General features: G+C 35.9%; 1 protein-coding gene across 1 annotated transcript in view; it reads left to right on the forward strand.

Moving 5' to 3' along the window:
- The window catches only part of LOC150085972 (pescadillo homolog), a 76,551-nt gene that overhangs the window by 32,551 nt on the left and 16,838 nt on the right, over nt 1–27,162 (forward strand). The window contains exons 7-10 of the mRNA XM_090373623.1: nt 8,849–8,965; nt 15,521–15,592; nt 23,743–23,826; nt 25,875–26,008. Of these exons, the coding sequence (XP_090229749.1) occupies nt 8,849–8,965; nt 15,521–15,592; nt 23,743–23,826; nt 25,875–26,008 (407 nt within the window). The remainder of the gene's footprint in view (nt 1–8,848; nt 8,966–15,520; nt 15,593–23,742; nt 23,827–25,874; nt 26,009–27,162) is intronic.

Below are 27,162 nucleotides of genomic sequence, written 5' to 3' on the forward strand. Positions count from 1 at the left end.
ACAAAGTTTCTTTTCACACCCCATTTGGCCATACCTCTTTAATCCATGATATGAAACTTTACAGAAGTAAGCCTAATATTGTTAAACCAGCAGGCCTTCAACTACTTGAAATGACAGAATTGGAATGTCTTCATTGATAACAAGGAGCACCTTGAGCTCACCCTCCATGGGCTCCTTCTCTGCTACCAATTTGTGACACCTATCTTTCCCAGTGGAGTGAAAAAACCTGTTAATTGATACGTAATATAAAACAACTTCATGAAACTGATAGCAGTCAGTGTATACTGGTAAAAATCCAACATAGTTTTGAATATTATTTATTATTATTAATAATAATAAATAATATTCAAAACGATGTTGGATTTTTACCAGTATACACTGACTGCCCAAATTCACATGTAATCACTGGAGCAGCAGCAGTATTTCCCTCCCAGCAGACTGTGGCTGCTTTAGAGAGGAGCTGCTATTAGTATGTTAATCTAAATCTAAATCATGGCTGCTGTTAGTATAAATATGTAATTTATACTAACTCCTTAAACTCTATACATGCATTGCAGAATTCATCCTCTACAGTTCATCTCATAATCGGGTTCTTTACATAGAATAGTCTGAATTGTGTGGGATATTTTACACAGCAGTGTTATAAACACAGATGCCCCTTTTACATTTCATTTGTTTTGTTATAGCATTATTTTAAGACATGGTTTTTAACAAATATCATGATGGATAAGGGAAGCACACCTGCTTCCTTTGTCACTTACTATGTGTTTTAGGAAATTTTACCATTGAAAAAGGAAGCAGGTGCTTTTGAAAGCTGAAATAAATTTTATACTGATTTATTTTTTAGTATTTTTAACCTTTTAATTTTTCATCATTATTGATACTTAGTCTGTTTTTGTTTCATGTCTTTGTAAAGCATTTATTTCTTTATTAAACTGTTGGTAAAATCTTTGGTTTGGCATTTATTAAACTTTATAAAATGATGGTTTTATTAACATTTCAGGACATGTACTCTGCATCCTCACATATCTCAGTCATTTTTTGCATAGAAGTAATAGCCCTGGCTTGTTTTAACACAGACGAGTATTACCCTTTCTTGGTAGCACTAGTATTTGTACCTGCTGTAAACAAACTTAGATAAAAAACAAACTTTTCATAATTCCCACAAGTATACACGCTAACAATGTTTACAGAAACTTGAATCTTCTGTTCTCATTGGGGTATCACTACCCAAGTTTCAGGGCTATTTGGCCTCTCATCGGCGAGTGGGCAGGTACCCCGATGGTATAGTAGCTGACATCCCAGTTGTAAATTAATTACACAATACGAGAGGAGGGCACTGGCAGTCGTGCTTGGCCAGACATGCAATTCCTGTGCTCCTCAGAATATTGTGTCAAAAATAGTGTTCCAAATCGTTTGAATTGGTTTTATTCTGTGTTTTGAGTGTTCCACTTGTCGTGATCTATCTGCAGACATCTATATCGTCAAGATCGGCAAAGGTAACCAAAATATATGACTATTTCAAAATTTTGATTTTGTCGTATGCTAGGCAATATGGCATTGCTTTATACGCTGTCCATTGGTTAACATTGTAAAATTTAAAATGCTTTTGGCTGTGTTCTTTTAATATAATTAATTTTAATTGAGTTCAGATATCAAGACAAACTTCCGATTTCTGAAAATATGATTTTTATAAAGATTGATACTATATCTGGTTTTTATTGTCAGTTATATATGTGTGAAATAATTATGTCACTTGGAGGCAGCCATATCGTCTTCCTCGAGTGCTAAGAACAAAGGGCTTTCCCTGCTGTTGTTTTTTTTGACTCTTGACGTCATATCACGTGACCTGAACCTGACCACCTCATTGACTGAGATCTATCACCAACTACAAAATACAGTGAAAATTAGGTAAACCAGGTAATAACGATTGCCTTTGATAATCAACGTAATATACAAATGAGTACAGAATATTTAAGATAAATGGTTGTGCCTCCGGGACACAGTAATAATATAATAGCAATATAGTAGCATATACAATATATAGATTAATTTTCCAAGCTATAAATAATAATCACTGGTCTAACTTAATACCATTATAATGACCATATGGGTGTCATCCCAGGGCAAATAGCACGTGACATATTGTAAATCCTATTGGTGGTGGCTGTGCTTGTGTAGCACTTCATAAGTTGATTCACCTACTAACTTGCAGTGGGTATCATCTGCCCTCATTTTCTGAGCTCCTTCTATTAGACTGTCTTGCCACTCACTCATCCGCAGCGAATTCGCCAATCCGTATCTGCTCAAAATGGAGGGTAAATCGAGGAAATCGGCTGCAAACACAACCCTGAAATAGCAGAGCAACACAAAGAACACGAGGGATCTCAAACTGAACCTCCCATTAAGAGGAACAAAAAACCAATTGGTACCAAATTTGATCTGGAAACCAGGTCAAAATCTCAAAACAGAGGGACCATGGAACCCCCCCCTCCTAAACTGAGTACACAGACAAGAGACAACCTGTACTCCAATATGCCAACGTAGCACCGGAGAACTTGCTCAAAGAGCCAACTAACAGAGTTACAACACTTCTTAGGGCAGAAATCATCACCCTATGGAATAAGCTGGAATCGCTGCTTATCCAGGAATAAGCTGGAATTGCTGCTTATCCAGGAATAAGCTGGAATTGCTGCTTATACAGATTCACCTGGAAAGCGAAAAGGCAACTGCAAAATTGGAAGCCTACACTGACTATGGAGTAAAACAAATGCGACAGCACTCCACATATGCCCAAGCACTGAGGAACCCACCACCGGACTTTATTCCCGGATCTCAGGAGCTGGGCTATCAGACAAACAACTCGGGTGCCAACCTATGGATTACACTGAAGAAAACGCTATCACCCAGACCTAACCTAGCAGTACTTAAACCCCTCACCAATGAAGTCATATGTCCATTGAGGAGGTCAAGAAGACCATCATGGACTCCCTGACCAATGACTTAAAGAACGCTAAAATCAAGTCAATTCGCAAAACGCAAAATACAGGTGTAATTATAGAGACAGCCACAAAAGAGGATGCTGAACTGATTGTTAAGAACTCTAAAATATCATCTCTGGGACTCCTGGTTGAGCCTCCCAGACAAAAGGGCCTTTGTATACTGGTACTAGATGTGGACAAAGATCTCCCTCCAGAGGACTTGCTAAACGAAATTTTCCACAGAAACTTAAAACAGGAACTCTCGGATGAAGAACTGACTTTCACATAATCCCTAAATTCCAAACAAAAACCAGAGCTGGACACACCACTAACTGGGTCTTTGAGCTTTGAGCTTACCCAAGGCCTGGAAGATCCTCTCCCAGCAAACAAGAATTTACATAAACTGGGGCAGCCATCGCTTTAGGGAGCATGTGGCTGTCCCAAAATGTTTCAGGTGCTGCCGTTTTGGCCACACACACATGTAGGCAATATCTGTCCCCCTGTGGGCCACTGTGCCAAAATGGGGCACGAGTACGCTACATGCCCAAAAAAGTCTCAACCTCCCATGTGTGCCAATTGCAAGGCCCTAAAGGTACCAGCCAACCATTCACTTCATGACAGCAGTTGCCCAGTTTATCTCAAAGCCAGAAGCGCTCAACAATCAAGAATAGAATATGGGGAGTAACAGACCAAACTTAAATATCCACACAGTGAAAATAGCATATCATAACGCCCAGAGTTCCAAGACTGTTGCTGCGCAACTGGCGCCTCCGTAGCCAGGTGGGAAGGAGCAGCAGTTTCTTGATTAGCCGGGGTTCGAGCCCATCACCACCAAATACTGAGGATGCGGAAAGGTCAGGGAATGACCACCGCATATCCCGGAGCAATATGGCCTTAGTTGCTAATGCTCCTAAAAACCAAAATAACTAACTAACTAACTGCGCAACTGGTCAAAAAGGCAGATGAAGAGAACTTAGATGTGCTACTCCTTCAGGAGCCATACAGTCATAACAAGGAGGTAAAAGGCTACCCCTTGAGATTTAAAGTGGTCCTGGTTGATGGTGACACACCCTGGGCTGCGATCGTTAGCAATCCTGAACTGACTGTCACCAAAATCACTGATCTGTGTACTAGCTGGGCTGTGTGTGCCCATGTAATTTCGCCACTGGGGCAATTCTACGTTGCTTCGATATACTGTGTGACTGGGGAAAGATATTCTTCTTGCCACCTGATATCTACAGACCATCCAGCTACAAATGCAAAACTCATTGTTGGAGCTGATGTTAACTGCAGGTCCCCAACCTGGCACAGTCAAATGCAAGATCACAGAGGAAATAATTGCTGTTAGACAGGTAGTCCTCGTTTTCTTGAGGACTACCTGTCTAACAGCAACCTAGTCATTCTAAACAAACCTAACTGCCTGCCAACTTTCTCCAGTACCCTGTGGGAAGCTACCATAGATGTGACCTTAGCCTCAAGCTCCAGCACTCTGCTGCCTGGACAGTCTGTGAGGACTGGACCACCTCTGACCACAGGGTACTAACCTTCCAACTACACCGTTCACTAGTCACCGAACTCAACAAAGAAGATATCCCCTGAATAAGGCTGATTGGAACCTTTTTAAGGAGGAATTGACCAGTGCAGCCAGCCACTTCATCTTAGCAGCCTCAGCCCAGACCAGCATCAATGCACAATTACACAGCTCGTCACTAATGCTGTCAAAAAAGGCTATCAAAAAGAAGAGATTCAAAGTGCTGTCCCCTGGTGGTCTCCAGGCTCTTAGACGCGAAGTAATTTACCAACGAAAACGCTATCAACGTGCAAAGAGAACATGGCCTCCAGAAGAAACAGAGGCTTTACTGCAGCTGACCCCTGGAGGGTTGTGTACAAAGTGATCACTAACAAGCTCCCCAGAGGCGAGGTCGTATCAACCACAAAATTACCGAATGGACCTTACACCAGATCATGGCAAGACACTGTCAATAATATACTAGATGCTACATTCCAGCAGCCTGTTGACCCACACACAACGGAACAGCTACAGCTCTGCACGGAGAATGAAACATATCGCACAACTGCAATTGAAGAACCCTTCACCCCAACCAAGCTCAACTTAGCTGCACCTAGAATCAGAAACAAGAAGGCTCTGGGCAGAGACATGCTCGATCCAGAAAGCCATTGAACTTCCCACTACCATACTCAACCTGTTAAACCACTGTCTCCACCAAGGATTCTTCCCCACACGGTGGAGGACTACAACTGTTAGACTTATGTTGAAGAATGCAACCATGCCATATGATCTGCCACAATCTTACCGGACCATTGCACTGCTGCCAGTCTTCAGCAAACTTCTCGAATGGACAATCTCCCATAGAATAGAAGCCCACTACAATGACGCTAGTCTCTCTTCGCCTAACCAGTGCGGTTTCTGGAAAGGACGCTCCACGGTAGATGCACTGGAAACAATCATTGAAGCTGCTACCAACTGCAACTCCAAATACTTTCTGCTAATCTCCTTCGACTTTGCTGGTGCGTTCGATTCCCTCTGGTGGTCCAGCGTCCTGGGCAGTCTCTGGAGGGCGCAAATCTATCATCAAGACCTATCTCCAGGACCGGCAAGGTGTCGTGTCCACTCCCCACTGCAGTGTCCCCAGACCAGTCTTCAGGGGTCTGTCCTGGGACCTCTCCTCTGGAATCTGGAATCTGGTGCTGGATGATTTCTTGAACACCAAACTCAACAGTGTACAGACCCAGACCTATGTGGATGACCTGATCATGCTCTTTTCTGCCAATAACAGAGCTCAACTGGAAGTGACTGCCAACCAGGCCATCTCTACCCTTCAAGCTTGGGCAGAGCATAACAACCTAAAGATCTCCCTGGAAAAAACCAATTCAATCCTACTAAAAGGTACCCTTGATCTGAGAAGACCACCTCCAAATCAAGGTCAATGGTGTTACAGTCAAACTAAAAACAGAGCTTAAATATCTAGGTTTGATCTTAGACAAAAACCTTTCCTTCACCCCTCATCTAGACCAATTCAGGATTAAGATAGGAAGTTTGCTGTCCAAGTCTCAAGAGTTGCCTGGAAGGACTGGAGCTTGAAGAAGAGAATGCTCTCCCTCTTGTATAAGGCAGTTTTCATCCCGGTTATCGCCGATGCCTCTGAAGTCTGGTACAAGAAGGGCAATACAGTTGTAAACAGATTGCGCCTAGGAACTATCCAGCGCTCTCTTCTCCTTCTGTCCTCGCATGCCTGTCACACTGTCAGCACCTATGTGCTCCAGGTCTTCACTGGACCTGGAGATTGTTCGTCATGGGTTGCTCTACTAATTAGCCAAAGGAAGAGCAGTTACCTGCGCCGGTTTCACCACTGATCCAGCAAATAATAGAAACGCTGAAAAGAAGAGACTTAATGCACATCTAACAGACACCTGGCAAGAAAGATGGCAGACCTCAAGTAAAGGCGCTGTCACCAAAAGATTCCTCCTGGATGTCAGGGCCTCTTACCCCCTCACACCTGGCTGGTTTTCACTGGGACTCTATGCTACCTACCTCCTCACTGGACATGGCTCCTTCCAGAAAAAAACTACATGACTTCGGAATTTCAGACTCACCCTGCTGCCACTGTGGGAGGATCAGACGTGGGAGCACCTTGCCCACAGCTGTGAAATCTACGAGGACTTCAGGAGGATCCTAATAATGAAACTATGCTTCAACTGCCAAAACCAAGAACACTTCACCCTACAGAATGAAGAAACTTACCGAGCCCTGACTCTATTTGCAATGGACCTATTTACCAGGCAGAAAGCGCTGTCACCACCATAGTATCCGAATCAATAGGTCAAAACAACCATGGCTGCCAATTGTTGCTGCGCATTGCTGAGCCATGGATGCTAACACCTTAGTCCAACTTACACAAGACTTGACCAACAAGCCATCTGGAGTACAGAACCCAACTTGATCCCTCACATCTCGAGTAGTCAAGTGGTCTCCCCACTTGGTTGGGATAATATTAGCTGTGCAATCAAAGACAGGGTCCTCACATACCTTGACAAATTCCTCATCATTGACTCCTGGACCAACTTCTCCACACCGGATGTGATACATCTCGTTAAGAAGAGACCTAACATCTGTCCCTGGACTTGACCATCCTATCTTGGACTCTCGGTTTTGATCTCCCCGCTATTCGTTATCATGGACTACTGGACCAGCCTTCAGTCTGGCTGCAACACAGACTCACCAATGGAGTCCCAATGACGACATGGACTAGACCTTCCTGAACGTGACCCATCCACCATAGCAGAGCAGCACTCACGCTGCTGGATTTCCACCAAGTTGTTGGCTCCTACTGATTGGCTGTGCTAGTTGTACCTACCCTGCACTTGTGGGCTATCTCTCTCTCTTTTGGGGTAGTTTTAAATCTCCCCAACCCACTCTTCCCTCTGGTAAGTCATTGGGCATGCCACACTGTCGGCAGGGGCCATCTTCCCTATCGGCCCCTTCCTTCTCTTTCCTAGTCTTCTGCCTTCATCCCTTACTTTTCTCTTACACAACGGGTTTTTTTTTTTTTTTATATAAATATAAATATATATATATGCCCCACAGGTCTAAATCTAAATACATCAAAATTATTCCCTGACTTATTTGGCCCTAGAACAGGTTATCAGCGAACAACCCTACGCTCTGCTAAAATTACAACCATTGCTCAAGAAACAGCGATCATCTCATTCCCAAATCTGGTCCTAGCCACTGAAATTTTAGGAAAGGAAAGTAGGTGGCAGGACCCGCCAGAGTACTCTAGCATCAGTAGTACACCTGGTCAGCCTCCCTGTGGTACAGTGTGATAACGTCGGGTCCCACTAGGAGCTTGGCAACTAATAGACCGGAGGAACAAAGGGCATAACACAATATACAGTACATGACCCCTACACACACCTTCAAATCTCTGGCCTCATACAGTGTACACCTGCAGAGATGGGAGAAATTCCAGGAGCTGTTGGACACTAACATACCTTACACCTTACACAATATGAGAGATGCCAGTGTGACATTGCACAAATTCGTATGGTTTACTGTGTATCGAAACAATGCTATTGCACTAAGTTATATGATAATAAACTTTTCTCTCAGTCTAAGGCCTTTTAGCCATAAATTCTATATGTATCAAACTACACTCCACTTGGAATCAATCTCTCATATTGTGTAATTTACAGCTGAGCATATTATACCATCGGGATACCAATCCACTCACCAATGATTGGCCAAATAGCCCTGAAATGGCTCTCTAGGTAGTGGTACCCAATAAGAATAAGTAACAATAGTCTTCCCTACTGGGGAAGCGTAACTTATTCAAGGTACAATGAGATAGGAAACTCATTGTGAAGGAATTCACAATATTAGATGTTATGTAATGATGCTACTGCACAACTTTGGTTGGTTTACTGTGTGTATAGAAATGATGCATATTGCATTAACTTATATCACAGTAATTTCTTATTCCTAAATGCTGAGGAAGGGGCAAAGATATGTCCTTTAATTAGTAGAACTGTATATATCGTTCTTAAATTTTAAATAAATCATTTATTATAAAATGTTGTGTTACGAAAATCCCATATTGAAAAACACACTTCATCAAGTCTTATTAGATGAATTTTGTTACACTGAATAGAAATATTTCTGTTATCTGATTCATAAAAATATTTTTAATGTTATAAGCATAGCTCTATAAGATTCTTACCTTTTTTAGCATTCTTTAATCAATGCTATATTTTATATATCATTTACAGTGTGGATTTATCTATAAGATGACTTCTTGTATGGAATGCATCATTATTATTCCTTTAAATTTTATTCCATATATATGTAGCATCCTTCAGAAGTTGATTTCAAGATAATGGTCACCTTTACTGAATTCTACTCTACACTACTTGGTTTTGTGAATTTCAGACTGTTTCATTCCTTGAATCTATTTTATCCTCCCAAGGTATGTATTTTTCTCTCTTTTTTTTTTTTTTTTTTTTTTTTTGCTGAATCACATCCTGTATATAAAGGATATACACAGGTTGCGCCAGTTGTCTTGTTATTCCCGGTGAATTGCAGTACATATATTACCATAATTAAAGGAAATGAAATTACAATGAAAGACACAGGTCATCGATGGCAGTTATTAGCATTACGATTATTTCATTTCAGATACAGACATAAGGGTATTAAATAAATTTCTCATGTATCCAGAATGACAATAAATATTGTAGTATAATCTGCTATCTCATGCGTGTCAGATTATCCTATATTGTGTGTATCTTTTACATCTTGCAAGACAAGTTGCTCATTTTACAACTCCTTTGTTGCTGTGATGTTTTGAAATATGTTTTTTAACTAACTCCCATGAGGAGTTATTGCACAAAGAGAGTTCATGCTTGTCCAAGATACCTAGGTATGCAGTCAACCAAAGTTGTAGTCTCAGCTCTGTATATATTCATGGGCACTGGTGACATAATGGGTTGGCACTCCATTCTGCTGGAATCATACCTAACTAAGAATATTTGTACTCTGCAGTTGTGAAACATACTGGCAGGAATGAAATTATAGAACTGCAACTAAAAATCAGATGTAGAAATAATATAAAGTATTTAATGCTCTGCTATAATTGGAAATAAATATCATATCTAACTTGAAGAGCCAGAAAGCCTTCAAAATGGATAAATGTACTAGCGAGCAGTACAAAGCAAAACAGTTTATAATCAAGAGTAATATCCAAAGTTTTGACAGGTTGATGGAGAAAGAATGACATTAATGCAGATCTCTAAAAACAAAATACTAACAGAACACAAATACTTAAGACTTTTGAAGATTAACCCTATAAAAAAAAAAATTGGTATAACCAATGAATTTATCAAGATTGCTGTGGACCACAGCTTATGATCATGTGAATGAACTTAATAGGGACTGAGAGAAAGCAACAAATGTTGTTGCTAATATGTCAGAAAATTAGTTTGGGACCAAAGAAAGCAAAGCAACACCAAACTGGTTTATTTATAAAAATCAGATAGAGAGAGAATATTTGTGCAATCATAACAAAGTTATGAAAATCACAGAGAGATGTTTCCACTGCAAAGGCAAAGTACAAAAATAGAGGACTTCAAGCATTAATAAAAGTGACCATGTAACTCCAGAGCACTCTGACTTGCCAAAAACGAATGCATGACTTTAGAGCCTTTTCCTTGACCAAAATTGACATCCAAATGTTCTTGTACTGACATCATTTGTGACTGAAAAGACACTGAAGTAACTAAAGGTTATTATTATGGGATTTTAAAAATTTTAGTAGAATTAAATGGTAGATTAAAAGTTTTAGTGAATCAAACTTAGATCTAATTTGAAGAATTTTGTTTTAAAGTTAATTTTATAGAATAAATAACAATAATACATAAACACTTACCAGCTGTCTTTGCAATATCACCATCAAAAAATCACTTCAATCACAAGAATTTGATTTGTTTGTGAGTGAAACATATATATATATATATATATATATATATATATAATATTACGGATAATATAAAGAAAATAAATCCAACAATAATACCATCAGGGACCTAAGACAACGCAAAAAAAAAAAAAAAAAAATTATTATCGCTTTTTACCGACAATCTAGATGACGTCAACTGGGACCAACCACCCAGAATGAAGGCAAAAAACGACAAGGTTCTCTGTTTCTGTGATGATCAATATATGCTAAGTAATTTAAATCTAAACCAAATATAAACCGGTATAGGCCGAAAATAAATCGAATTTAAATAAATCGAAAGATGATAATAAAATTTAGAAATATTAGAATCAAAGGTAAGAAATATAAGTAAAATATAAATGTAAGCATATATTAATCATCGTTGACCCGACAGAGAACGTAATTTAATGATTAAAATAAGATTAAATATATAATACATACTACATATTGACCGTATCTAGGACATAATGTAATAGTCGTCAAAATAATATGTGGTGCCCCCTATGTGATGGATACGGTAAAAATAAATAATTAAATTAAATTAACGCATAGAGAAACATGCAGATAGTAAGAAGAAAAACTAAAGGAGTAGGAATAATAGAACCTGAACTCCACAAAGGCGAAAAATAGTGGTATAGATAAGAAATTGTTTCTCCTACGTCCTCGGATTGCCCTAATAATTTCGGAGAAATAAAAATAAAGAGTGTAGGGCAGTTTAAAGACATTACAAGATATAAGTTGTGGCTCGGGTATGCCCGGGATCGCAAACCCGTTCCTATAGTAGGACCCTGAGCTGAATTTGCATGTTATCTCAGCGTGAATTTAAGTAAATTTAAATGAATTTAACTATATATTAACTATATATTTAAAAAAAAAAAAAAAAAAAAAAAATGATACACTGTAATTTGCAAGCCGGAAGTAACTGTAACTAATATTTTATATTATCCGTAATATTATAGACATTATGGGTGCATTGCATGATTGCTTGCAACTGCATTGACTCATAAATATTATTTACATATTAGTTACAGTTACTTTCGTTTTAACTTTCTTTACTTTTTTATCAATAATTATAATTATATACAAAAGCTTTGCTTGGGTTAAGTACACACTACCTAAGATTGATTTTTCTTCTTTTTCTATTTTCTTAACTGCATCGATCCTTCTTAATTTTACCTTCATGGATTTATGATTGCGCATCTTGATTTTATTTTACATTAACTTTAATTTTCAATATAATCGTTATATTTAGTGCCATGTATATATGTAAATAGGATACACTTTGCATTCTTGGTGTCTTACGGCGTAGAAAACTTGTACCCACCGGCTTGCAAATTACAGTGTATCATTTTTTTTTTTTTTTTTTTTTTAAATATATAGTTAATATATAGTTAAATTCATTTAAATTTACTTAAATTCACGCTGAGATAACATGCAAATTCAGCTCAGGGTCCTACTATAGGAACGGGTTTGCGATCCCGGGCATACCCGAGCCACAACTTATATCTTGTAATGTCTTTAAACTGTCCTACACTCTTTATTTTTATTTCTCCGAAATTATTAGGGCAATCCGAGGACATAGGAGAAACTATTTCTTATCTATACCACTATTTTTCGCCTTTGTGGAGTTCAGGTTCTATTATTCCTACTCCTTTAGTTTTTCTTCTTACTATCTGCATGTTTCTCTATGCGTTAATTTAATTTAATTATTTATTTTTACCGTATCCATCACATAGGGGGCACCACATATTATTTTGACGACTATTACATTATGTCCTAGATACGGTCAATATGTAGTATGTATTATATATTTAATCTTATTTTAATCATTAAATTACGTTCTCTGTCGGGTCAACGATGATTAATATATGCTTACATTTATATTTTACTTATATTTCTTACCTTTGATTCTAATATTTCTAAATTTTATTATCATCTTTCGATTTATTTAAATTCGATTTATTTTCGGCCTATACCGGTTTATATTTGGTTTAGATTTAAATTACTTAGCATATATTGATCATCACAGAAACAGAGAACCTTGTCGTTTTTTGCCTTCATTCTGGGTGGTTGGTCCCAGTTGACGTCATCTAGATTGTCGGTAAAAAGCGATAATATTTTTTTTTTTTTTTTTTTTGCGTTGTCTTAGGTCCCTGATGGTATTATTGTTGGATTTATTTTCTTTATATTATCCGTAATATTATAGACATTATGGGTGCATTGCATGATTGCTTGCAACTGCATTGACTCATAAATATTATTTACATATTAGTTACAGTTACTTTCGTTTTAACTTTCTTTACTTTTTTATCAATAATTATAATTTTATATATATATATATATATATACACACACACACTGGTTTACTTAATCTCATTACTAGGTTTGGTGGACAAGAATGACATTAACGGATTATCTTTAGATTTCCTTAGAGTAGAAGGGATTATCTTTTATAGTCTCAATCCCAGGTTTTGCTTGTGCCCCGAGGGCATCATTACTGCAGATATTGGCTTATTGGGTAGGGGGGGGGTGTTGATACAAATTTAAGGATATGTGATAAAAATTAAATACAGTAGGGCCCACTCATACGGTGGGTTACATTCCAGACCCCTGCCAAAAAGTGGAACATAGCCCATTTTTTTTTCAATTGTGAATGCATATAAAGGCCTAATAACATGTTTACACTATCATACACTGTAAACAGACTGAATCACCGACAATAAAATGGCGCTGGATGCCCTTCTCAAACTTGGCTGCTGAGCATGTCATGCTGAAAAAGCGGAACATGTGGTGAACATAATGAACATGGGCATAATTGAAAACCACTGTATTAACGGAACGCCAAGAAGCAGTACGCTGAAAAGCGTACTGTGAGTAGGAATCAAAATAAAAATTATTTAAATTAGAATTATTCTATTCTAATTAAAACAAATAAGAAGAAAAAATTAAATAAATAAACTAAATTATATAATCTAAATAATGTTGGAAAATTCTACCAGTTAAGATCTTCTGTTTCTTAGGGTGGTTGGTAAGGATTGATCTAGGTCGTAGTGTACTTCTTAGTTCGGGGGGGGGGGTTGCTTGGAGGGTTGGTTGCTGTTAAGATGTTTAAACCTATTTTTAATGTGGGTTAAGACACTTCTTAAAGATGTGTATGTTGCTGTTTTCAATCTGAATTCCTTTGTAGCAGTTAATGTTATCTGTGGCTCCTATTAAAAAGGCTTCTTTGTAGAATCTACAGTAATGTATCTGTCTATGGCTATTACTGATGTTTCAGAAAATGCCCATTTGTGGTCATCTATCCCTGTATGGAAAGCTGGGTCCAAATGTTATGTGTTATACAGAGTAACAAATTTCCTGAAAATCTGTTCTTGCATTATGTTTTCTGATAATTTTTTTCTATTTCTTCGCTTATGAGGGTGTAAGAAATATATATATTTATATATAAATTGGGCATTTTTTTTATTATCCTGGCGTTGAATATTTCTTCTATATTTTTAATAATTCTGTTTATGAGATTTCTTGGATACTCATTGTTCCTGAAGGTGTGATTAATATATTTTATTCCATTGATAGACTCTCAAAATTAATCCTTTAAAAATTCTTGTTATGGTTCCAGGGTGATTGGAGGTGTAGTGTAGAACCTTCCTGTATCTGTTGGTTTTCTTATATCTCTAGTTTCTGTTAAATACATAATTATTGAAAGTATTTCATCCTCATTAATTTCAGTTTTGAAAGATCGTGTCTCTGAGTTGAAAATTCAATGAAAGTTTCTAAATTGAATTTGGAGTGTCAAAAATTCTTGTTGAACAAGATAAAATGTTCACAAATTTGGAGATTACAGTTATTGATCATGTGCAACTCAACTCACAACTGGTGCAAATAGGAAAATGGACAGTGACTGTAACTGTTATATGTATGATGTCTTGCATTAAACTAGTGTACATATCACTGACAAAGGATTAGCTTTTAGTCTCATGTCCAAAAATTTATTTCAGAGATTGCCAGAAAACACAATATAAAAGTGGGTAATGGGATGTTAAAACAGATCTTAAACATCCCTCCCCCATTGTGCATCCATAAAAATGGTTGCGCAGTGTGGTAAATTGCTACGTAGGTAAGTTGTACCATTACTTGAAGTTATGGTAAAATTCAACAGGAATGTTCTTTTAGCTAAAAGAACATTCCTGCTGAAGTGGCAAAAAGTGATGCTGTCTTTCAATATTGTGAAGAATCACCAGTCTCTGTTACATTAACCTTGCATACCATCCATAGTTCATAATAACAGCAGAAGAGATTTTGAGAAACACAGGTGATTCAGTCTGTTTCCCAAGAACAGGAATGGAATAACTTCCTCTTCCCTTTTGGCTCCTTTCAAGCAGACAGCCGAACAGCTCTCACTATAACTATAGCTTCAACACTCCCCAACATTGTTTCAAGCTACCCTTCGTTCTGTATCTGCTGGGCTCTGGAGGCAACTAAGATAATCACTGCATCACAAATCCCCAACAGCTTTTCAATGGAGTTAGATTTTTAAAAAAGTCATTTTATGCAATCTTTAACTGCAATAAGCTGAAGGAGACAACAACTCCTACCTATCAGAGAACATTGCAGCTCCCTTTTAGGTTCAGGACAAACACATGCAGCTAATTATTGTAGGGTTTTGAAGTTAACTTCAAGAGTTCATTTTATAAGGAATTAGCCAGTGAAAGTTTAATGTTACTGTGCCATGTAAGTTGAACCTTTAATCAATTTTTTTTATATATTACGCCACAACAGAAGGGTTTGAAGCAAGATACAAAATGCATGCCTATAATTAAATGTAAATTATTTAAATCTAAATTAAATTAAATCTGATTTCCAACCTGAATACAGCAAAAAAGTTCCAACATGGAAACTTACTTTCAAGTCCTATATGAAAACATTTGTAAATAAAAAGGACAGAATACAAAAATAAAAGTGTTGTATTTGCATTTATTGTTAATTATAATTCAACAATTCAGTTATTGAATTTGTTTATAATTGCAGCTGGATTTGGATGCTATTTCAAAGGAACATTTAACAGATGATGATGATGATGAACAGGAAGTTGTTTCAGATGTAAGTCATAATTTATAATAAATACATGGTTTTTTGGAGTTTTTTTTATGTAAAAAAAAAAAAGTGGTACTTGTATGTAGAAGTTCAGAAATACAACTACAGTAGAAGCCCTTTTAACCAACCTCTGCTTAACTGACTCACTGGATTAACCAATGATGCCCCTTCTATCTTTAGAGCATACTGTCTGATGTCCCCAGCTAGTGTAGTACACCACATGTGCCTGTTGTGTTGTATGCTTCCCAAGAAGTCAGTTGTGTTTGTTCTAAACCATGTTTGTATCAGTAAAATTATCTGTTATTGTAATTACAGTACATAATTTAATTAAATATTACATAAATTAATGAATTATGGGTGAGAAAAGAAAGAAAGAAAGTTGTTAATTCTATGAAAACTAAGTTGGATCTCCCGAAAGACACGATAAAGGTGAGTCTCTAAAAATGCTGTTGAATCAGTTGTGGATGAGACAATTGGAAAAACAAATTATAAAAAATCCAGATGATTTTGCACTCAGTTCTTTCACAAGGGTCATCGAATTCTCATGCCACTTAAAAGAAACCAAAATTAGAGATGCATCATGGCTGTGGTTTATGCAAGAAAAAAAAACATGGAACTTCCATCATTTGATGCATGAGAGCAGTAAAAGGAATGACGTTGGTCTTACATTAAAATATTGCTGGCACAGAAAATTTTATAGCAAGTACAACTAGAAAAAATGTCATGGTATTCATGTATTGAGTATTAGAAGGAGAGGTTATCTACTACTCGTGCTGTTCAAAAACTTACAGAAGATAAGGTCATTTTTCAACAAAGAAAAAATGATTGAAGAATAACTCTATAATATGGACAAAATATGTCTCAATTATGAAATATTACCTACAAAAAAACTGAGCCTGTAGCACCAGGATACAAAAAAATGTAAAGAGAAAATCACAGTAGCCACCTACAACAATGGGAAATCCAAATAATTAGTAATTTTCATCTAAACATGAAAATTACTGATTTTATGTATATGAATTACACGTTTTAAGTAAAAATAAAATTAAGGTACTTATGTATACATTTTATGATTCCTTGCTTTTTTGATTAACCAACCGACTACTGATCCCAATCATGATAAGAGGGCTTCTATTGTAAAATCTACTTGCACTTAGCCGAATCTACCCAGCCTTATACAAGTTTATAGTTTTTTATTAAAATTAAACCTCCTTGTAGTGGAGTTGCGGCTGCCTATATTTGTGGCATAGTTTGTGATTTTACATGTAAATGAAGTTACCACTTATACTTACTTTCTCAATTATCTTTAAGAAACAGACCATAGTATTCTCATGGTAGCAAAATGAAGCTTTAACTCATTTTGGATTAATTCATGTTGACACTTTCATTTATTTTTTAATAAAATAAATGAAATGGCACAGTCAAAAAATTTTTAACTGAGAAAAAGATAGGGAAGACAAAAAACAGATTAATTTAAACTCTACCCACATTCTTGTCAATTAATCTTCACTGCAGGTGTGGTGTTAAGTAGTGATGAGTAGATAATATTCTTCAAAACAAAAGACTATTCTCAAGTATAATCTATCATTAGGTGCATCTTTAGGTAACATCTTTCACACAATATTCAACCGCCAGCACCACCTATTAAAATTCACTGAGGAAAATTGTTTTTTCCCCCCCTGATGTTACAGAAAAGAGTACAGATTATTCAGTGTTTTGCATTAGCTGTATATACAAGTCTGACAAGATTATCATACTACCCTTCTGAGTATACTATATACTATCTTTCTTACATGCAGTGAGCTGTGGTCTTCTTGTGTGTTGCTGAATGGTATCACTTCAATCGTGCTTCCATTTCATGATAACATTATCAGTGGTGAATTTGATGGTGAAGGCTGTCAGCAATTGCACAAATCAACAAGCCAGCAGTGTGACAACAACTGACATTAAAATGGCTACTAACCTATACGATATGTATCATAAAAGCTCAGGAATGCAAGATACACATAACGAACAAAACATATAATGAATAGCGTCTTGGAATGGAACTCATTTGTAAACTGAAAGTTGCCTGTATTTATAAATGTGACTTACGCATTCCAGAGCAAAAATTAATTGCATCTAGTTTAACATTATATCGATTTAATGATAATTTGTGCAACAAACATTGAAAAAATTTAATATATGCTAGTGTTATATTTTTTAACTGAAAAATTAAAATTCTAACGCATATACATAAACACACTAAATTTAACAAATAAGGTTCCTTTTATTTAAAAAGAATGTTTTAATAACAAATTTAAAAAAAAAAACAATTTTATTAGAATTTCATGTAAAAAAATAATAATGAAAAACGTTTAAATCTAAATGTTTAAATTTAAATGTTTTCTGATTTAACTTCTTACTCATTATGGGTTCTTATTTTGTTTTGTTTTATTGCAATATATATTATTATATTTGTGCTCCTGTACAGAGACCAAGACAAACAACGCACCTAATAGTTCACAGAATTTAATGTGGTGTATTAGCTTGCAGAATTATAATACAGTAAACCCCTGCTATTTGCGGTCGCTGATTTAATATAAAATGAAACCTAAGAAAATTTGAATTTTAAAGTGCTGTGAACATTTTCTGCCATAAAAAATATGGGAATGGCTAAAATCATCTTTCGTGGTCAAAACAGGGCTCAGTGGATGGGGGGAGGGGTGCCACAATCGCAAGCACGGACGTTTCCCTCTAATCCTTTTTCAGTATGTGTTATGCGCTTGTCATGGAAGGTTTCGTCATTTTCTTTCAATTGATATGCTTACAAAGGTGAAAATCTACCATTTTGCAGTGTGTTAGTGTAAATAGACTTTTTCAAGTGCGTTAATGGTTAAAAGAAAGTGACTTTATTGTGGACAAGTTCTTTTCTAACCCCAACGAAAATATGGTTACTAACAGGAATTGTGATGTTGTTGTTGTTGTTGTTGTTGTTGTTGTTTGGTTTTTAGGAGCATTAGCAACTAAGGCCATATTGCTCCGGGAATATGCAGTGGTCATTCCCTTGACCTTTCCGCATCCTCCGTATTTGGTGGTGACGGGCTCGAACCCCGGTCTAATCAAGAAGCGTGTGCTACGCACTGCTGCTCCTTCCCACCTGGCTACGGAGGCGCCTCAGGAATTGTGAAATGGCTTCTCCCCATTCATACAATTTACCTCAGAGGAAGAAGGAATTTTGCCATTCCTAGATGTATTGCTCTGTAGAAAAGGCCAACAACTAAAAACTAAAGTCTATAGGAAACCGATGTTCAAAGGCTAGTACTCGCACTATAATTCTGTTCAGACCAATCATCATAGGAACAGTGTGGTCAGAATATTAATAGACAGGGCAAAATCGCACTGTAGTAGAGGTTAGGAAAGAATACTATGAACGTGTCACGGTGGATCTTACAAAGCATACCCACAGAGGATTATACAAAAGTATATTGGAGAAAATCAGAGGAGAGGTGAACCCTTCACGCCAATAGCTACTGCATACATTCCCTACTATCCGGGCGTAACTGAGCATATAACTATGGTACTAAGAAATTATCAGACGCGTTGTGTGCAGATTCCAGGCTGGAAGCTGCACACAATCGTGTCACAAGTAAAAGACCCCGTTCAAAAAGAGAATGCTAGTGGCGTTATTTACAGTATTAAATGCCCGGGTTGTGAGGAATGTTATGTAGGGGAAACAAAGCGTCGTCTCAAAGAACGTCTGGGGGAGTACACTAAGGCAATAAGGAATGCAGACTACATTAAGTCCGCCGTGGCTGAGCATTTTTGGGAGAAGCAACACCAGATCTCCCCGGATGAAGCTATCATCACTGATCGGGCGCATAGGTTCTGGGACCGCAAGTGGCTCGAGAGTTTGCAGATTAATTCGACAGAAAACATCAATAGAGACAAATGTTTGCGGATTCATCCCCTCTTTGAGGCTACAATCCTTCTGAGGATTGTTCCTCAGAAGGGATGAACGATTTCATATGACGTGCTCCCGAGCCGCTTCCGGTCCCAGTACACAGGAGAATAGAACGCGTGGTGATGAAACATGTGATTTAGACCGTGCACTGCAGTACAAGGAAGCTATCGCTGAAGAAGGCAGGAGCCTTCGAAATCTACGGTCGGTTTTATCACTCTTAACCTGGTATTTTAATGTATTTTATTTGATGTGTATATATATATATATATATATTTTTTTTTTTTTTTTTTTTTTTTTTTTTTTAATATTTTTATATTTTTAGTTGTGAAGTTATTTTAATTGTAAATATATAGTTTTAAAAATTTCAGTTTCCATGTCTTATTTTAATGCGTGGTTGGTGAGAAACATTTAAAAATCACAATATGAATTTACCCAACCCCAGAGGCCTGTTTGAAGAGAGAAATAGCAAAGGCTGGTTTGAAAGATTAAAAATCGATGGCCTTCATAACGTGAAACTTGTAGGCGAGTCTGCATCAGCGGATTTCATAGCTGCAGAAAGTTTCCTGACTGAATTAAAATAATGAGTTACGGACAAAGGATATGTTCCCGAACAGGTGTTCAGTACATCCGAAACTGTGTTGTTTTGGAAGAGAATGCCATGTTTTTGAAAGATTTGTTTGAAATTTCTAATAAATGATACATTTTATATTAAATTGTTTCTTATTTTCATTTCAATACCTTATGCTTGTATTTCACTATAATATTATGTAGGTACATATAATACATACATACATAGACAAAATTTTAGACTAGTTTTTCTTATATATTTCTTACGTTGGAACGGATCCCTTTTAATACTATGGGTGCCATAACTCAGTATTTACATCATTTCTCGGAATGTAACCCCCACGAATAGCGAGTTTACTGTACTCAGCTTGCCGTAGAGATGGCTGCAGAGTGAGCGAGTCGATATACTAAGTCAACTCAGAAAGTGTCTGAAAGATTTGAATAACAAGTGAATCTGGGTCGAATCAGTGAATAGCAGAATTCAACCAACATATCGACACCGTCAACTGACTGGCATCTGACAGCTTAACATAAAGCACATGACAATATTCTCGGTAATCTGGATTCGCAGCATCGAACTAGGCGATGGCCGCATAACATCAGTGAGATGGTCGAATAGTGAGAGGTCTTGTAACTGTGTAGATAGGTTACATACCGGAAAGCTGAGTTCTACCAATCTTTTGGCATCCAATTACAATTCCAGCTGGATTGGTGTCCACTCTTGTCGCATTGACCTTGATCGCATAGTATGTTTGAATTAATATTGATCGACAAGGTCAGTACCATACGATACCACGAGAATCGCTTAAATTTTAGCTGGGAGTCGGTTAATTTCATTAGTCGGTTCACCCGTTCGATAGGTCCTGGGGAGAACACTGATTTTATTTTTGTAATAAAAGAAACTATTACTATTATTATATAAATATTTGGCTGAATTTGGTAAAAATACTTAAATGTATAGTTATTAGCATTTCTCTTTATAATAAATAAAAATTAATGTAGTTTATTTATTTATAAGTTCTAAACATTTTTCTTTGAATGCATGCAGCAGACCTGGCCATCTTGTATCTTTCATATGTAATGTTTCCTATGCTATATCTCAATGTTGCCCACAGTAGATAAACAAATTACTGATATTGTGGGGGGAAAAAAAAGAATTGTAACAAACACTGATTGATTTTTAAAAATCATTCATCTATTGAAATTGTAACAGTTATAAAAGTTCATTTAAAAGAAGCCAACAAGCTTTGAAACTGTGCTGTCTGGGTGGTGGTATCTGCTGAGAATAAATAACAGTAGTCTTCTCCACTGGTGAAGTGTATTTATTCAAGGTAGTACAATACCATGGCAACTCGTTGTGAAGGCATTGATATAACCAAAACGATGTCAATTTAACTACTTTGGTAGATGGCTACGTTAAAGTAATGATTTTACATTAACCTAAATGTTTCAGACATCTTGTATAGTTCTACAAATTCTTCAAAGTGATGGTGGAATGTCAGTTACAGATTTGAACAAACTTGAAATGCATTGTATGATTCACAAAAATGTTCTTAAAGACATATATTGCTTATAATCAAAAATTCAGGCTTGCATAACTCGGGGGATACCTATACTTGCTAGTAGCATGCTATTGGTGTAGAAGAAAGAGGCACATGTCACACTTAAGCATCCTATCAGAGAAAAGAATTTCAATGGTAAATTTTTTTTTTTTTTTTTTTTTTCACACACAATTGAGCTGCTTACATATCGCTAATCCATAATAATTAATATAATATAAGTTACGGCATGTGCACCTTCTTTTGAATGTAATTTACAGAACTTATCTGTGTCCTTAATTCCTTTTTTTTTTCTTTTTTCTTTTCTTTAATCTACCTGTAGCCTAAATTTTTATACAAACTTTAATCCAGTTTTGCTATATTGGGCTGCTCCATCTTTTTATGTGTACAATTGTTAATATAAAAACACTCATCTCTGTGCCGTCAATAAGCTAGGCTAAACACCATTCCTGGTATGAATGAGATCATATTACGGTGGATAAAGCATGAGTATAATAATGGCTTTATGAAGAGATAAAAACAGTACCCAATGTATTATCTGTGGTAGAACATTGTATTTCAAATAAAATGATCATTTGAAATGTGTGTTGCAGCTCTAGCCATGTGGAGACAAATCAGCAAACTGTGCAGTTTGCCACATGGATGGATGGATTACTTGTTAAGAATAATAGTAAGAAATTGTCTAAAAGTAAGACAAATGTCCTTGGATTGCATTCTTAATCATTGCCTCTAAGATTTTTCCTACCACTGAAGTCAGACTAACTGGTCTGTAGTTACTAGCTTCACTCTTAGAACCACTTTTATGTATTGGCAATACATTGGCACTTCTCGAATTCAAAGGAATCTCCTGAGTCCAAAGATGCCCTCATGATTAATCTCAGTGGTTCACTCGCTCTCTCCCTTAAAACTACAGGGTATATGCCATCAACTCTGGGAGCCTTACTTGCCTTTATGCTCATTTATGATGGAATTAAAAGAATACCACTGGAAACATTACACAGAGCAGTGGATGATGTGCTTGTATGGGTAGAGGATTGTGTTCACAAAGGTGGTGATCACTTAAGGGATATCATTTTAAAATGCTGAGGAATGTAACATAAATGCTTTTATGTATATTATTAAACTGTAATAACAATAAATGTCTTTTCCAATTTTGCACAGTAGTCATTTCATTTTTAAAATGGGTAGTTGTCCAACCAAAAGCTGATAATTACTATTCCCTCTCCAGGAATGGTAAAGATCTGTTTTGAGTTGTGTGATTAAAATAACTTTTAGATAGCATTTTTTTTAAAACACTTAATTTAATAATTCATTCATTATTAGACATGATTATTGTATAACAAAAGTAATCTATTTAGTCATTTTTTTAGATTGAGATTCATCAGAATGTCTTGCAGTAATATATAATTACAAGATATTGTGATTACGTAATTATGTATTATTGCAAATAAAAATAAATTTAAATTTTGTTTACATTTAGTATTAGCTACGTAGTAAAAGTAAAGTGGCATGTGGCTTTTGCATTACCAGCCTTAAAATAAAATAAATAAATATAAAAAAAATAAACTACTTATGTGATCCCCCCATCATGTATGTACTATTCAGCCAACCTCTGAGTTCCCCCCCACAAGCCATTAGCCTCAACCACCCTCAGAGGCAACTTATTTAGAAATCATCTAAACCTCTTCCACCATAATTTGAATTTAAGTACTCTAGTTATGGAATCATTCATAACAGTAAAAATTTTGCTCCAATTCATTTTACTCTCTCCTCTCAGAGCATTGTACTCCTCATTTAAGTCTCGTGTAAGGTCTTTCCTCATGTGGATGCCCCTTTGCCAGTCTCAATGGGCACATTGCTTGTCTTTGAATCTTTTCAATAATGCATAATCATTTAATTTGAAATTTAATAAATTTCACATGTAATCCTTGTATGTTTTAGATTCTGATTTATGGTTAAAATTATGTAGAGAAGACATTTCATAAATTTTAGTTATATTTAAAATGAAGTTGAATTATTTAAATATTTATTAAGTGTTGACTATATGTAAAGAATGTATTTTTTTTTTTTTATATATATATATATAGTATTTATCAGCTTTGAATGCGAGTTTGAAGAAAGCGAATGATAATGTTGAAGAATGTGAGGTCCAGCTCGATGAATTTCCTGAAGTAAGACATTTTTGATTAATGTATAACTATAATATTAAGGAAGTAAGTTTTTCCATTGTAAATTCTTGTTAACCTCAGATTTGGAAATTTGACTTCAAAGAGCCTATTCTTTTTTTGGTACGTGTACAACTAGGGGGTTAATAAATATGACAAAAATCCACTTGCCACTAGCTGAATCCATTTTCTTATGAATATTCACTTTATGTAATTTCAATTTTGTTATAATACTGTTGCTAGGTGGCAGTGTATGAGATGACAACAATTGCTGTTATCTTTTTTTTTTTTCTCCTTAAGAAATCAAGAACGTCTAGTTCAATAAAAAATAAATTTAAACAGTAGTTATCATTATATATCAAAGTTTATTTCGTTTGCATCCAGTTTAATAAAAGTTTAATTTAATTGTTAAATTTCATATTTACACAGTAATTATTCAACATTATAATCCAGTTGTATTCATGTTCTAATACTTTTCCACATTATTACTTGCACTCATTGCTACTAATTGAAATACTTTTAATTAAAGAGCATTTCCTTAAAGGATTAGATTGTTCATTTAAAAGAGTTGTAAATATTAATAAATTAATTTAAGAGTATTAAATTTATTTTAAAGTGTTCTATTAAGTATCAACCCATCATTATGAAAAGTTGGCTAGTAAGTTTATTGATTCCAGGTAAAAGGTTATACTGACAGTGTTCAAGGTTATAATGATATCCAATGACTCAACAATTTACCCAACTTTGAACAACATTTGTTTAGTTATTTGAATGTCATTGCAACCTTTTACTTTTAGTCAATAAACTTAAATATACATCCAAATAATTTATTTAGAGGGAAATGTTTTACTTTTCTGTTTTCCGGTTCATCTAACTAGATATTCCCCACATGTGCCTTTCAAACAAGAAATTATGATAAAAGAATTTTGTTATTTTTTCAGATTAATAAAAATTTAATATGTTAACAAAATAGGGAACCAATATATCTTGATATATTGGTTCCCTATTTTGTTAACATATATTACAAATATTATTTGCTGATTAATTTCAGTTACTTTTGAATATGTTTTCCTTAAAAAAAATAAAAATAAATTAATTTTTACATTTTGGTGGAGCCACTCAGTGGAAAACAGAATTTACAGCTCTATTGTATATGTTTTATGGCAGTTGATATACACCAGCATGTTGGTAATTAGCAGTGCGCCTTCCATTTTTGGGTGGTATATGGACTCAGCCTTGCAACATGCATACCAGTGACCATGTATGTTGCCCCATTTAAAACATTAAAATTATTTTTAAATCTCTCTCTCTCGTTTGGGATATGTACTTACCTATTGACATTATATATGTTTTTATAGTTTCTGTACCTTAAAAAAAAAAAATAGTTTGGATATGACTGTGATGCATGTGGACGTTTCCAGCGTTTGTCATTAATCAGAATTGTTGTTTTGATGATAGGGCGGACCCAACATCCACTGCTCTTGTTGACCGATGTATTGGAGCATGTGATGTTCGATGATTCCAACCAGGCACGTCGTTGATAGTGGCGGGACCTATCCACAATCACGACATCGCGGTGTGGGTCAGTGTCATGGTGGGTTTGCCCAAACGTGTTCTGCAATAGCTGAGTATTCTACATCCGCTAAGCGGATTGCTCTTTCGTGTTCCGAAAGACGTTTGTCGAGCCATCTCCTAGTTTCCCCAATGTAGCAGCTACATTGATATTAATAAGATAAAATGAATTGTTTGGCTAAGTAAGAATGTTTAATAAAACACTTATTCCACATGATTTCATGTGGATTAAATGTTTATTTAATTAGTTTATTAGTAGATAAATTGATTTGTGCAGCAATACTTGAAAACAGTATTATAATTTAAAGTGAAATAAAGATTGACTGGCATTTTTGTATGAAATGCCCATTTATAAAGGATCACTAGATAGATTAATGATGGCATGTTCACATTATATTACTTAACTCAATTTATTATAAAAATATAATTTTTGTTATTGTTATTTTCCCCAGGCCTCTTTTCTAATTATATTTATTTTATAGGGAGAAGATCAAGATAAACTAGAAGAAACAAGGAAAGAAGAAGAAACAATTAAAAAGTTACAAAACCTATTTAATGGTTTAAAGTTTTTCTTGAATAGAGAGGTACCAAGGGAATCACTGGTATTTGTAATCAGGTGAGATATTTCTGCATAATCCTTAAATTATTTTACTTATTTTTTACATATGCCAGTATTTGCATTTTGCAATACATGGAATGTTGGACCATTTGCAAAACAAAAATGTCCTTAATTCCTGTAGTGATATGAACAGAGGCGTGTTTGTAATCAAGTGATTAAAAAAAAAACACCCTTTCAGTTCATCTAACAGATGCTCAGTGGTTTGGGGAATTGGGTTAGGCAGGGCAGATGCTTGACGTCTTGCTCGTGTTTCTCAAATTTTGCATGTTCAGCAGTGGATAGTTGCATAATCATCCTGCGTATACTATTCCTATCCATGGGGGTAAATATGAAAACAAAACATTGCCAGGTGCATCTGATCCTCAGGTATTTATATATGCTCCATTCACACTGTCCTCTCTAGGGATAAGAGAACCAAAGGCATGCTGCAAAGACGTGCCCCACACCATTGCAGCCTGTACTGTTGATACACAACAGAATTATTCCAGTGCTCCATGTGGCTTCCTCTGTGTGTGCATTCTTTCATCGGCATGTGAAAATGAAACATTGCAAGGGCATGATGCAAAGACGTACCTACTCCAGCGGCCTGTACTGTTGATACACAAGATTATTCCAGTGCTTTGTGTGGCTTTCTCTGTGTGTGCATTCTTCCATTGGTGTTGGAAAACATAAATCAGAAAAAATTAACTTAATTTATTTTAGGAATATTACAATGCATTAAATGGAGAGGTTAATTGTTCCATCATTTGGCAAAAGTTACACTTCATAATCCACTCCAAATATTAAGTACCTCATTCCATCCTTACATTTTCAACCATAGTTTCTTCTGTTCACCGATATTTTGTGGACATTTTTCATTCATTAAAGACTTGGTGACACTAGTTTTTGAACACTTGACAAATGGCATCCTCTCTGCTGTAGCACTTACATGTAGTAGGACCATATGACTTACCTCCAGTGTCTGCTATTTGCATTACTGACACCAATGAAGTCACAGTTTTGGGAATGGTGGCTTCTGTGAAAATCTACTACAGTTTTTAGGAATATTTGAGTGGCATGGGTACTGATGCCTTGTAACGTTCCTACATTTAAATTGAGAAGTTAATTATTCAGTCATTTGGCAAAATTTGCACTTGATAATCCACTCCAAA

Source organism: Mastigoproctus giganteus, chromosome 5 (assembly GCF_048544385.1).
Source record: "Mastigoproctus giganteus isolate SK-2022 chromosome 5, ASM4854438v1, whole genome shotgun sequence".
Lineage (NCBI taxonomy): Eukaryota > Metazoa > Arthropoda > Arachnida > Uropygi > Thelyphonidae > Mastigoproctus > Mastigoproctus giganteus.